The sequence below is a fragment of the Aulostomus chinensis genome, chromosome 17 (genome assembly GCF_037954235.1).
Source record: "Aulostomus chinensis isolate RoL2024-O1b breed Wild chromosome 17, RoL_Achi_v1.0, whole genome shotgun sequence".
NCBI classification, from domain to species: Eukaryota; Metazoa; Chordata; class Actinopteri; order Syngnathiformes; family Aulostomidae; genus Aulostomus; species Aulostomus chinensis.
In genome coordinates, this window is record NC_141336.1 from 169205 (window position 1) to 181928 (window position 12724).

The 12724-nt window shown below is 45.7% G+C and overlaps 1 protein-coding gene across 1 annotated transcript in view; it reads left to right on the forward strand.

Moving 5' to 3' along the window:
- rrh (retinal pigment epithelium-derived rhodopsin homolog) overlaps positions 1 to 12724 on the forward strand; it is a 55784-nt gene that overhangs the window by 23480 nt on the left and 19580 nt on the right. Inside the window, exons 3-4 of the mRNA XM_086182617.1 lie at positions 8924 to 9023; positions 9184 to 9337. Of these exons, the coding sequence (XP_086038743.1) occupies positions 8924 to 9023; positions 9184 to 9337 (254 nt within the window). The remainder of the gene's footprint in view (positions 1 to 8923; positions 9024 to 9183; positions 9338 to 12724) is intronic.

A 12724-nucleotide genomic window follows, 5' to 3' on the forward strand; every position in this document is an offset into this window, starting at 1 on the left:
AAGCCTTAAACCTCTGAAAGAATAAGCTGCCTGTCCTGTCACACAAATCATTAACCTCTCAGTACCACAAATGACATTAGCAAGGAAGACTGCAAAGGTATTTCAAAGTCAGACAATCTTCAGAGCATTAGTGACGACCACCCAGTTACCATTTTAGCCATGGTATATTGCTTATCTTCTCAAATAAACTGGCGTGAATATCAATAACAGTCTTTCTCTAGTTCCTGAATTGTGCGTTGGAGTACCACAAGGATCAATACTTGGCCTACTAACATCATGTATTCATGATCTGCCATCAGTTTGTCCCAATGTGGAAACTCAATTGTATGAAGATGACAATTTGATGCACAAATGCCAAGAAAAAACAACTAGCTGCTGCAAAACCCACCTCATTTATGCATCAGATGAAAAATTGGCTAAACCTTTCCTGCGTTCATCATCATACAAATAAAATTTGTCATTTTTCTTCAAAGAGACCATGTAACACTTTGTCATATATAAAGCAAACTTGATTAAAATTATTTTCATATGCCCCAGTTTAAAAATCTGGAAGCACTAACACTAAACTCTAATCTAGCATTAAAAGCACACATTAAAAAATGTAAGCCAAAATGTCAATTTTAGCTCAGCTAATGTGAAGTATATAGGAAACACAATGAACTTTAGCACTATCAAGTTATATTTGAAGGCTACATGATCAAGTCACTAAAGCCCCTGGTCGACAAGTGTCAAGCAGGGCCTTAAACTTCTCGGCCAGAAGCCCAACAGCTTCTATCATTGTATGTAGCTCCACCTGCATTGCGGTAAGCGTGTGACCTCACTTCCTGTGTCTGTGTCTTTCTGAACATAGTGCCTTGCTTTGTTGTGCTAGCTAAAGTGTGATCATCCCTGCTAATTCCTTATTTCGTTGACTAATTACCTGCCAAAACTACACACCTATTTTCTTTATTTGGCCGAAGCTAAAAGACCATCTGTCTTGTAATGACAGTCTTTCTGCCTGGTAAACTCTCCACTCTAAGCTAACGATGGCTTCTCGCTCTCCTCTCTCCTGCTCAGTGGGCCACTGTTCAGTTCCTCCTCTGCCTCCTTTAGTGGTACTGATAAGTGTATTAAATATAGTTTGTTTGTAGCACTGGAGGCGAGGCTTAGTGAGGTTGAATTGGACCTGTGGCGGCTCTGCACTGATGGATCCAAACAATTAGCCACTAGAGCTAGCCAGTCCCCCTTAGCTGGTGCAGACCACCTTAGCGTAGTTCCTAACTTAACCCCAACTAGCATTCACCCCATAGCTCCCAAGCAGCCGGGAAACCAGAGCGGCTGGGTGACTGTCCAAAGGAAGCATTGTCCGAAGCAGAAGCCTGCTGTCAGCGACAAACCACTGCTTCACGTCTCTAATAGGTTCTCCCCACTCTGCGACACACCCGCCGAGAAAACCACTCTGGTAATTGGAAGTTCCGTTCGGAGAAACGTGAAATAACAACACTGGTGACTACAGTCAAATGTATTCCAGGGGCCAGGGAGGGCGACATCGAGTTAAATTTAAAACTGCTGTCTAAAAGTAAACGTAAATATGATAAAATCGTTAGTCACATTAGCAGTAATGACATCCGACTACGCCAGTCGGAGGTCACAAAAAGAAATATTGAGTCGGTGTGTACATTTGAGAAGATGATGTTGGACTCCATAGTGTCTCTGGACCCCGGCCTAATCGGACCAGCGACCACATGTTTAGCTGCATGTCATCGTTCAACCGCTGGCTGTCGAGGTGTCCAGCAAACCAAGTGGGCTTCATCAATAATTCGAAAACTTTCTGGGACATGGTGACTTTTTAAGTTTTGTTCAGGAAAAAGTACATTTGGCAAATTCTCCTTTATAGCAAGATTAACTGGAACTCACTGCCCACCCACCAAAGATGTACCTTTTAAAGGCAGAGTCTATATGTCTGTCTTGTATACTTGTCTTTTATATGGATAACTACAACTGCACACATGAATCTCCGTGATGGGGTGTGTCCATCTGTCATGTGACATGATCAGGTATGCCACCCCTCCATCTTTGCTAACTGATAGCATGTCTGTATGCAATGGAAAAAACTTCAACAAGAAATCCTTAATTTTCTCTGCATTGACCACAGTGAACAATTCCAAATAGTCACTGACCATTTACCTGTTTTATCAGTAGCTGTTTTTAACAGTCCCTTAAGTGACTTGAACATGCATTTAATGTGAGTGAATGGTGTCTTATTATCTATCTTTAAGTCATATGTTTTGAATAACCTCTCACCTTTCAACCCTTCAGTATTTTTTTTTTAATCTCATGAACTTCTTTGATATTTCCGCATTTTCTTGTGCTGGCTGCAATTTTATTTTATTCTTATTTTGTTGTCTCCATTTATCCTCTAGTTTTCTCTCATTTTCCATTTAAACTAAGAATTGATAAGAATTGCCTGACATAAACTCGTCAGAGACCACAGCTAGAACTTCTAGCTCACAAAAATTATGGCTGCCCCATCTGTTGCAGTTAATTAATGAGAATTGTGCATGGCTCAATAAAACCCTATCCTAAACTTAAAAAAATATATAAAGAATTATCAGCTTTTGAGATTAAAACACAATAATGTCCACACGTCTAACACAGCATTAACATTGTTTTCTTTTCATGAATATTCAAGCTTATTTCATGAGAATTTGCAATTAATGTATACACTAAAAAATTGTTAACGCTCTTTGGACTCCATCCATCCATCCATCGTCATCTTCCACTTATTCCTACACATTAAGGGTCGCGGGGGGCTGGCGCCTATCCCAGCGTCAACGGGCGAGAGGTGGGGTTCACCCTGGACAGGTCGCCAGTCCATCGCAGGGCCAACATAGAGAGACGAACAACCATTCACACTCACATTCATACCTATGGTCAATTTAGAGTATTCAATCAGCCTAGTCCCCAATTGCATGTCTTTGGACTGTGGGAGGAAGCCGGAGTACCAGAGAGAACCCATGCAGACACAGGGAGAACATGCAAACTCCACACAGAAAGATCCCGTGCCCGAGCCGGGACTCAAACCCGGAACCTTCTTGCTGTGAGGCCACAGTGCTGACCACTGCACCACCGTGCAGCCCCGCTCTTTTGACTCAATTATTGATATATCGTGCACTGCTAAAAAAAAAATGAATAAAGGGAACACTAAAATAACACATCAGAGATCTGAATGAATTAAATATTCTTATTAAATACTTTTTACTGACAACGAGATCACACAAAAATATCAATGAGATCAAATTTATTCACCCATGGAGGTCTGGATTTGGAGTCACCCTCAAAATTAAAGTGAAAGCCTTGCAGGCTGATCCAACTTTGCTGTCATGTCCGTAAAACAAGTCAGAATGAGGCTCAGTGGTGTGTGAGGCCTCCACGTGCCTGTATGACCTCCCTACAACGCCTGGGCTGCTCCTGATGAGGTGGCAGATGGTCTCCTGAGGGATCTCCTCCCAGACCTGGACTGAAGCATCCGCCCATTCCTGGATAGTCTGTGGTGCAATGTGCCGTTGGTGGATGGAGAGACACGATGTCCCACATGTGCTCAATGGGATTCAGGTCTGGGGGACGGCGGGCCAGTCCATAGCATCAATGCTTTCGTCTTGCAGAAACTGCTGACGCACTCCAGCCACATGAGGTCCAGCATTGTCTTGCATTAGGAGGAACCTGCGCCAACCGCACCTGCATGTGGTCTCACAGTGGGTCTGAGGATCTCATCTCGGTACCTAACGGCAGTCAGGCTGCCTCTGGCGTGCACATGGAGGGCTGTGGGGCCCCCGAAGAAATGCCAGCCCACACTATTACTGACCCACTGCCAAAGCAGTCATGCTGGAGGATGTTGCAGGCAGCAGAACGTTCTCCACGGCGTCTCCAGACTCGGTCACGTCTGTCACATGTGCTCAGTGTGAACCTGCTTTCATCTGTGAAGAGCACAAGGTGGCAGGGGCGAATTTGCCGATCTTGGTGTTCTCTGGCAAATTGTAGACTCTGTCTCATGCTACCACCAGAGAGAAAGCACCGCAAGCATTCAGAAGTGACCAGAACATCAGCCAGAAAGCACAGGAACGGAGAAGTGGTCTGTGGTCACCACCTTACTACCTGCCTATAATTAGGCGAAGACCCTATTATGTTTGCTTGGCAGAGCAACACATCAGCAGCACTAAAAACACTACAAACACCCACTAACCAGTGTCCCAGCCCCCCAACACCCATGAGGCAGCTGGGCCAGACGGCCTGGAGCCGGTTTTCACATCCACACCATTCAAAACCTGGTCCTGGACTGTTCTTGCTGTCAATGAGCGCCCAATATGAGCATCATCTAATTTCACCCCCTGAACATGCATGAAATTCACTGAAATTTGGCACACTTGTCCAGTCTGGCTAAACATTCACTAATCACAAAAAAAACAACAACACAAAAGTCTATAGCGCCACCTAGGGAGCCACACAACTAAAAGATAATTTGGGATAATTTGGAGCGCTTTAACTCCTCCCAGGAATGTCCCACAAACATGGGACCAAAACCGTTGGACTCGTCTCATCAAGACCAACAATTCCTCCACTCTGACCCCTCACCTGTCTACAACAGAATGTCCACAAATTGGACAAAACTATCAAAATGAGGACTTCTTTTACTCCCAACAAAATCTATCTCCTCCTAGGGCATTCATGCTATCACTTCCAAACTTTCACACATTTCTCTCCCAACTGTGCTGATCAAAAGTTATTAAAAGTTTTTATCTGAATTACTTGGTTTGGATTTTACAAGCCGTCAAAGTGGGGGAGACACGTTTCACCTTCAAATGGAAGTCTATGGGGAGACGGTGTCCTCTCAGGGTACATACTGTCAAACAAACGCTTCTCACGTCCACACCATCCATCCCACAGCTCTACCAACCACACCACTGCATTCCTGACAAAAACCCCTCCAAGAACATGGTGTTCTGTGTCCCTCTTGACCAGCGTATGCCGACTTCTTCCTCTTGTCCCACTCCAGTCCTGGTGCTCCTCCTCTCTCTCCACTCTAGCACAGATCAGAGACAGAGCAGTGGGGGAGGGGTTCTTAAAGGGCCAGCTCTCAGCTCTGCTCTCCACTCTAGCACAGATCAGAGACAGAGCAGTGGGAGAGGGGTTCTTAAAGGGCCAGCTCTCAGCTCTGCTCTCACTCTAGCACAGATCAAAGACAGAGCAGTGGGGGAGGGGTTCTTAAAGGGCCAGCTCTCAGCTCTGCTCTCACTCTAGCACAGATCAAAGACAGAGCAGTGGGGGAGGGGTTCTTAAAGGGCCAGCTCTCAGCTCTGCTCTCACTCTAGCACAGATCAGAGACAGAGCAGTGGGGGAGGGGTTCTTAAAGGGCCAGCTCTCACTCTAGCACAGATCAAAGACAGAGCAGTGGGGGAGGGGTTCTTAAAGGGCCAGCTGTCAGCTCTGCTCTCACTCTAGCACAGATCAGAGACAGAGCAGTGGGGGAGGGGTTCTTAAAGGGCCAGCTCTCAGCTCTGCTCTCACTCTAGCACAGATCAGAGACAGAGCAGTGGGGGAGGGGTTCTTAAAGGGCCAGCTCTCAGCTCTGCTCTCTCTCTAGCACAGATCAGAGACAGAGCAGTGGGGGAGGGGTTCTTAAAGGGCCAGCTCTCAGCTCTGCTCTCACTCTAGCACAGATCAGAGACAGAGCAGTGGGGGAGGGGTTCTTAAAGGGCCAGCTCTCAGCTCTGCTCTCACTCTAGCACAGATCAGAGACAGAGCAGTGGGGGAGGGGTTCTTAAAGGGCCAGCTCTCAGCTCTGCTCTCCACTCTAGCACAGATCAGAGACAGAGCAGTGGGGGAGGGGTTCTTAAAGGGCCAGCTCTCAGCTCTGCTCTCACTCTAGCACAGATCAAAGACAGAGCAGTGGGGGAGGGGTTCTTAAAGGGCCAGCTCTCAGCTCTGCTCTCACTCTAGCACAGATCAAAGACAGAGCAGTGGGGGAGGGGTTCTTAAAGGGCCAGCTCTCAGCTCTGCTCTCACTCTAGCACAGATCAGAGACAGAGCAGTGGGGGAGGGGTTCTTAAAGGGCCAGCTGTCAGCTCTGCTCTCACTCTAGCACAGATCAGAGACAGAGCAGTGGGGGAGGGGTTCTTAAAGGGCCAGCTCTCAGCTCTGCTCTCACTCTAGCACAGATCAGAGACAGAGCAGTGGGGGAGGGGTTCTTAAAGGGCCAGCTCTCAGCTCTGCTCTCACTCTAGCACAGATCAGAGACAGAGCAGTGGGGGAGGGGTTCTTAAAGGGACAGCTCTCAGCTCTGCTCTCACTCTATTATAGATCAAAGACAGAGCAGTGGGGGAGGGGTTCTTCAAGGGCCAGCTCACAGCTCTGCTCTCACTCTAGCACAGATCAAAGACAGAGCAGTGGGGGAGGGGTTCTTAAAGGGCCAGCTCTCAGCTCTGCTCTCACTCTAGCACAGATCAGAGACAGAGCAGTGGGGGAGGGGTTCTTAAAGGGCCAGCTCTCAGCTCTGCTCTCACTCTAGCACAGATCAAAGACAGAGCAGTGGGGAGGGGTTCTTAAAGGGCCAGCTCTCAGCTCTGCTCTCACTCTAACACAGATCAAAGACAGAGCAGTGGGGGAGGGGTTCTTAAAGGGCCAGCTCTCAGCTCTGCTGTCACTCTCTGATCAAACTCAGGCTTCTAACTCCTCAACTACAAGGCCTCCACACTGGACCAGGACACCCTGGGATTCAGGCCAGGGCTCAGGCCCTCACAACGCTGCTTGTTCCCACTTGTTGTCTGTTCCATATGAACAACAGCAGGTGAAGCTGATTGTCAGTCAGTGTTGCTTCCTAAGCGGACAGTTTGATTTCACAGAAGTGAGACTGACTTGGGTTACAATGTGTTGTTTAAGTGGTCCCTTTATTTTTTTGAGCAGTGTACATCTGTATGCTTGGGTTGTGAAGTACAGTCTGAAGATCCAGTGGAGCAAGACAGATGTCAATTGAGGAAAAAGAAAAAGTGTGGGAGGAGAAAAGTTTAAGAAGTTTTGTTTTGCAGCAAAACAGAGTGATGGTAAAAATAGCCACCAGTTCAAAATTCTGGCACGGTTGCTCGGCCTACTATTATTTCCATTCATCTGTCTCCTCCCAGCCTGTTCTCATTCCCCTCTGTCTGTCATTCTCTCCCTTCCTTCTCTCTTTTTAACTATGAAGTGCAGTAATGTGTTCACTACAGTCACTTCCTGTGTCCACCAGGTGGCACTAGAGGAGATGCTCTTACTGTAAATTACGTTGCTGTACAACGGAGCATTGAGGAATTTAGGGGATTTAAATGAATAATTCTATGCTTTTCAAAAGCGGTCTCACACTGTCAAGGTCCCTAAATACAAGATGGACTGGACGCTAAGCTGCACAGGCCCTACAAATTAAAGGAGAGAGGGAAATTCATTGCACCCAGTCTGCATTAATTACTGTTACTGGGTAATTCAATGCATTCACTCAGTCATTCCCAACCACTTAGTCCTGATGGATATGTCAGCTGCAAACATTTCGAGTTAACATCTGGGTTTGACAAACTCTCAAAAGTTATTGAGACTATTGATTTACAAAGATACCAAATACAGAGCACTACATTGCATGTGCATTCTAAGATCATTGCACATTTTGTCCGTGTACGTTTTTCAGGTGATCCATTTAGAAAAGTAACATGATTGACAGGCACATACATTGTAGAAGCAGGAGTATTTAAACAAAGGTTTTTAATGGTGGCTGTCCCACTTCTGAACAGCCAGGAAGGAAGACACTGGAGGGGAGCAACGAGAGAATAGTAAGACAAGGCTTGATTTAATTGTCTTTGAACTTCAGTGGTTGTGAATATTCTGTCTCAATTGATTAGATACCACATTTTAAGAGACAGATAAGAGCCATTCAACAAACAAAGGAATACATGGAAATGACATTACGATGAATGAAAAAACATCAATGAAGATAGCAGATACACACATGATGAGATAAATTGTATTTTAGAATATTTTAATTGTCTTCTTGAGGTTGTCCAGGGTGTGTGATACTTTTGGAGTTATACAAGATCTGCACATCCAAATCAGCCTTTAGCTCATCCAAGATCTGAAGCGCAGGATGGGTGGTGTGTTTCTATCATTATTTCTGTCTGCCAAGAATGAAAAGAAAGGAAGAATGAAAGAAAAGCACTCCCTCGGCATCATCTTTTCATTTCACCTGTGTCTCCTCCTCGCCACAATAACAGCAGCTGCTATGCTGGCTCAGTTAACGCCTTCCTTTCACAGGTGTTATTTTCAGACACTTAGTAAAACACAGCGTTTTTGCTGAATTAACAGATTTGCATTTTCTATAACCAGCATTTTTCACCCTCGGGTTAAAAACACCCTATGTTGCTCATTAAGGCAAATGTGCGAAATCCACAGTGCGTGCTATCATGCTCTTTTAAAAGACATGATCCTCAGTGTGAACACTAAGTAGATCTGCTTGTGAATGATTTCAATTTTGCAAATTTTTGCATACACAATCGATAAAACAGGCCCTAAGATGGAAAATGCCAATAAACAACAGTAAAATCTCAAACTGTACTCGTCTGACAGTAGGATGAACAAACTGATCTCCAGCAATCCGCCTGCAGCAGAAACCAGAGGTTCTCATGAAGAGAATCACTGTGCATTTGGAACCGCATTGCAAAAGCATGTTGTGGAAAGAGTTTATAATATCGTCTGAGGGGTTGAGGTAGCGTTATCAAATGTTCTCATAAAAGTTATATAAGCTGGTACTAAAACTGCAAAGCAAATATAAGAAAACCAAAACCTTCATAACACAGTTGTACTTGTATAGATAGCATCATGCCATGACTGGGTGGTTCCTTTACATTTGGACTTTGTTTTTTTTTTCCAGATCTACGCGGCTCTCAACATCTTCTTTGGCATGGCCAGTATTGGCTTACTGACTGTGGTGGCCATAGACCGCTACCTTACCATATGCAGACCAGATATAGGTATCAGTTAACTTAGTTATTACATGCCATTACAAAAGCTTTTTGGACCATGTTCACCTTTGAACAAGAACTAAATAACTGTGGAAAATATACCAAGGCTTAAGTTCTACAGTTTATGGATTTAACTGGTTGAACGTATTCATGTTCTTTGTCTCTACAGGGCAGAAAATGACAGTGCGATCATATAACCTTCTTATTCTGGCCGCATGGCTTAATGCAGTATTTTGGTCCTCCATGCCTATAGTGGGATGGGCTGGCTATGCCCCGGACCCAACTGGAGCTACGTGTACCATCAACTGGAGGCAGAATGATGCGTAAGATGATCTGATAGACAGCAGATATAACTATATTCCACTGCAGCTACATTCTTGAATTTTTGACAACTCTTTCTTTTGAACAACTACATTTAATTTTCAGGCATTAAAGCCTCTACATGCCTTGGCCAAATAAAAATATGAATATTTTACTTTTTTCATTTTTGTTTTGCAAATGGAAAGTAATATTGAGAAGGTGAAAGAATCAAAAATATGGCAACATAAAAATGATTCAAGTAATGAGCCAGTGTTATTGCCTACTGGGACTTAGTCATTTCCAAAAGTACCTACAACACAAGACAGTCCTCATTTATTATCCAGCGTAGAAACTGCCGTCGATCTGAGTGTAGGATCAGCGCATGACTGGACTCACGTGTGATTCATAATCCAGTCGTACCTCGCTGATCACATCATACAAATGCCCAGCTGCTGATAAATACTGCAGCCAAAAACGGACGCCATCTCAATGTCACACCCCAATATACTCTGGTACTGGAAGCCCCGCCCCTTGATTTTACAGCATGGAAAAGCATAATCCAGCTGAGAAGAGGACCTTCTCTGACCGGAAAACTGAAACCCTCACATCACCCAATCAACTGAACAACTAGATTGATGTGACACTGAAAAGTAAAATAAAAGGAAGTGAGAACATGAACTCACTGATATACGGTCAACAGGACAGATGTCACCAATCAACACCAGTGAATGATTTAATATTGATTTATTTAAGATGGGGATCATTGATAGGTAATTATTAGGTAGTTGGAGGGGGTGTAGCTGCTACTGAGCATCCAGTAACACCCTGACCAGAACACCTCCGAGATGGACTGTAAAGTCCTGTCCCTCCACTGATCCAGCCTGCCATCGTTTCGCAGCAGCCTGACGCAGCACTGCACCATCACCAGATAAGCTGTGTGGAAGCTGCACTTATCATCTATTTCACATGAATCTGTGTCTTTGTGTTCTTAGATGAGTCAGAATAGTCTCATAATGATCCTATGAGTCCTCCAGGTCATGCTGAGGTGAGAATGTGCGTACGCCATCGCAGAGCTGGCCTGAGACTTGAGAGTTGATAAACGCTCAGATGTGTGTAGGAGTGGTCGTACAGCCATTTCCTGTTGTACGCTCGACTGATAAATGGGGGCCAATGAAATGCACTGCATTTAGGTTACATTCATGTCAAACGTGGCTGGCAAGTTAGCCTTGTCTGGTTGGCCATTTCTTTCGCTCAGCTAATTTTTAAATGTCTCATCTCAAATTAAAAATTGTCAAGTGCGACATCGGTCAACAACATCTTACCTTAAAAAATGATCTCGACATGACTTTCTGTAGGCGGCACAGTGGTGCAGTCGTCAGCACTATCACCTCACAGCAAGAAGGTTGTGGGTGGAGCCCCGGCTGCAGCACGGGGTCTTTCTGGGTGAGTCTCCATGTTCTCCCTGTTCCTGCTGGGTTCTCTCTGGTACTCCAGCTTCCTCCACAGTCCAAAGACATCAAGAGGGACCAGGTTAATCCAGACTCTAAATTGACCGTAGGCGTGGCTGGGAGAGCCAAAGGTTTCTGTCTATATGTGTTGGCCCTGTGATGGACTGGTGACCCGTCCAGGGTGAACCCCTCCTCTCTCCCAAAGGCTGCCAGGATAGGCTTCAGCCCCCTCCCCTCGCGACCCTTAATGGGATAAGCGGTAGAAAATGGATGGATGGGTGGATGTCTTTTTGTATCAGCATCATTTGATTTATGATCTAATTCAGAAAACAAAAGTTCAGTGCATCCAACAGTCATGACAATGGTTCCAGCGTCACACTTCCATCCCCTGGTCAGAAACACCTTTGATCGCCTGGGGCCTCAAAGTGTGCTGCGTACACCCTTTTCCACATTCACGTTCAGATGTACCAGAATGAAGAGACCCTGAGAGCATGCAGTCGTTTGTACTGCTTTTAGTATATTGGTGACATCTGCAGGTGATGCTGGGACACTGTAGCATGAAAACATTCACTCCTCAGATGTCTGTGTAGGTTCTCATTCATCCAGGTCATCGTAGATCGAAGCGAAGTAAAATCTGGTCAACTGGACGTAAGTTTATCTTGAAGACGTTTCACCTCTCATCCGAGAGGCTTCTTCAGTTCTAGTGAAGAGTGTGGAAACTCCAGCTTATAAACCTATGTGGGAGTGGTCAGTGCTATTGTGGTGGAAACGACCCTCCCGAGACTCACCTGGCCTCTCCAAACGACAGTCGTTGTGCGGTGTCAGGGAGTTTCAGGGGTGGTCGTTAGGGGGTTTCACCGACCACTCAGATGCTAATGGGCTGTGCTGGCATCAGCCGTTCCACATGGGTCTTTCAGCTGAACTCTTTGGGGAAGCTTTGAAAGGACTTGGTTGTAAATAGGTGCAAGGAAATGTCGCAGTCCACCTCCTCTGTTCAAAGATGGTTTCTCTATCCTGACGTGGATGGCTTCTTTAACTCCTCTTTCAAACCATCTGTCCTCTCTGTCGAGAATTTGGACATGGTCGTCCTGGAAGGAGTGGCTTTCCTCCTTGAGGTGGAGGAAAACCGCTGAGTCCTGTCCTCCAGAGTTGGCTCTTCTATGTTGGAACATGCGCTTGTTGAGGGGCTGTTTGGTTTCCCCTATGTAGAGATCCGTGCAGGCCTCACTGCATCTGACAGCGTATACCAGATTGCTTTTCTGGCTGTGAGGGGTGGGATCTTTGGGGTGAACCAGTCTTTGTCTCAGAGTGTTGTCTGGTTTAAAAGACACAGGGATGCGGTGCTTATTATAGATTCTCCTTAATTTCTCAGAAACCCCTGCCACATAGGGGATCACTATGTTTTTTCTCCTGCCTTCTTCATCTTCCCTCCTCCTGGAGCTCTCCTCCTTTCTGGACCTGGAAGAGGATTTTACAAAGGTGTTGTCCAGCTGTAGGCGTTTCTTCACTGTTTCTACAGCCTCCACGGTAGGGACGCAGGTGAACAAGGAGGTCACATGTGTCCTACGATGTGACCTCCTCAGTGAAGAAACGCCTACAGCTGGACAACACCCTCAGCAACAGGACCAACCTCAATCCGGACCAAATCTGCCAACTTCTGGACCTTTGCCTGAACACAACCTACTTCCAGTACAGAGGGAAGTTTTTCAGGCAAAAACACGGCTGTGCCATGGGTTCTCCCGTATCTCCTATCGTGGCCAACCTATACATGGAAGAGGTGGAACAGAGGGCCCTGACTTCCTTCAGTGGACCCTCCCCCACCCACTGGTTCCGATATGTTGATGACACCTGGGTGAAGATCAAGGTTCAGGAGGTACAACCGTTTACAGCACACATCAACTCGGTAGACGTCAACATCAAGTTCACCAGAGAGGATGTGAAAGACAACCATCTGCCCTTTTT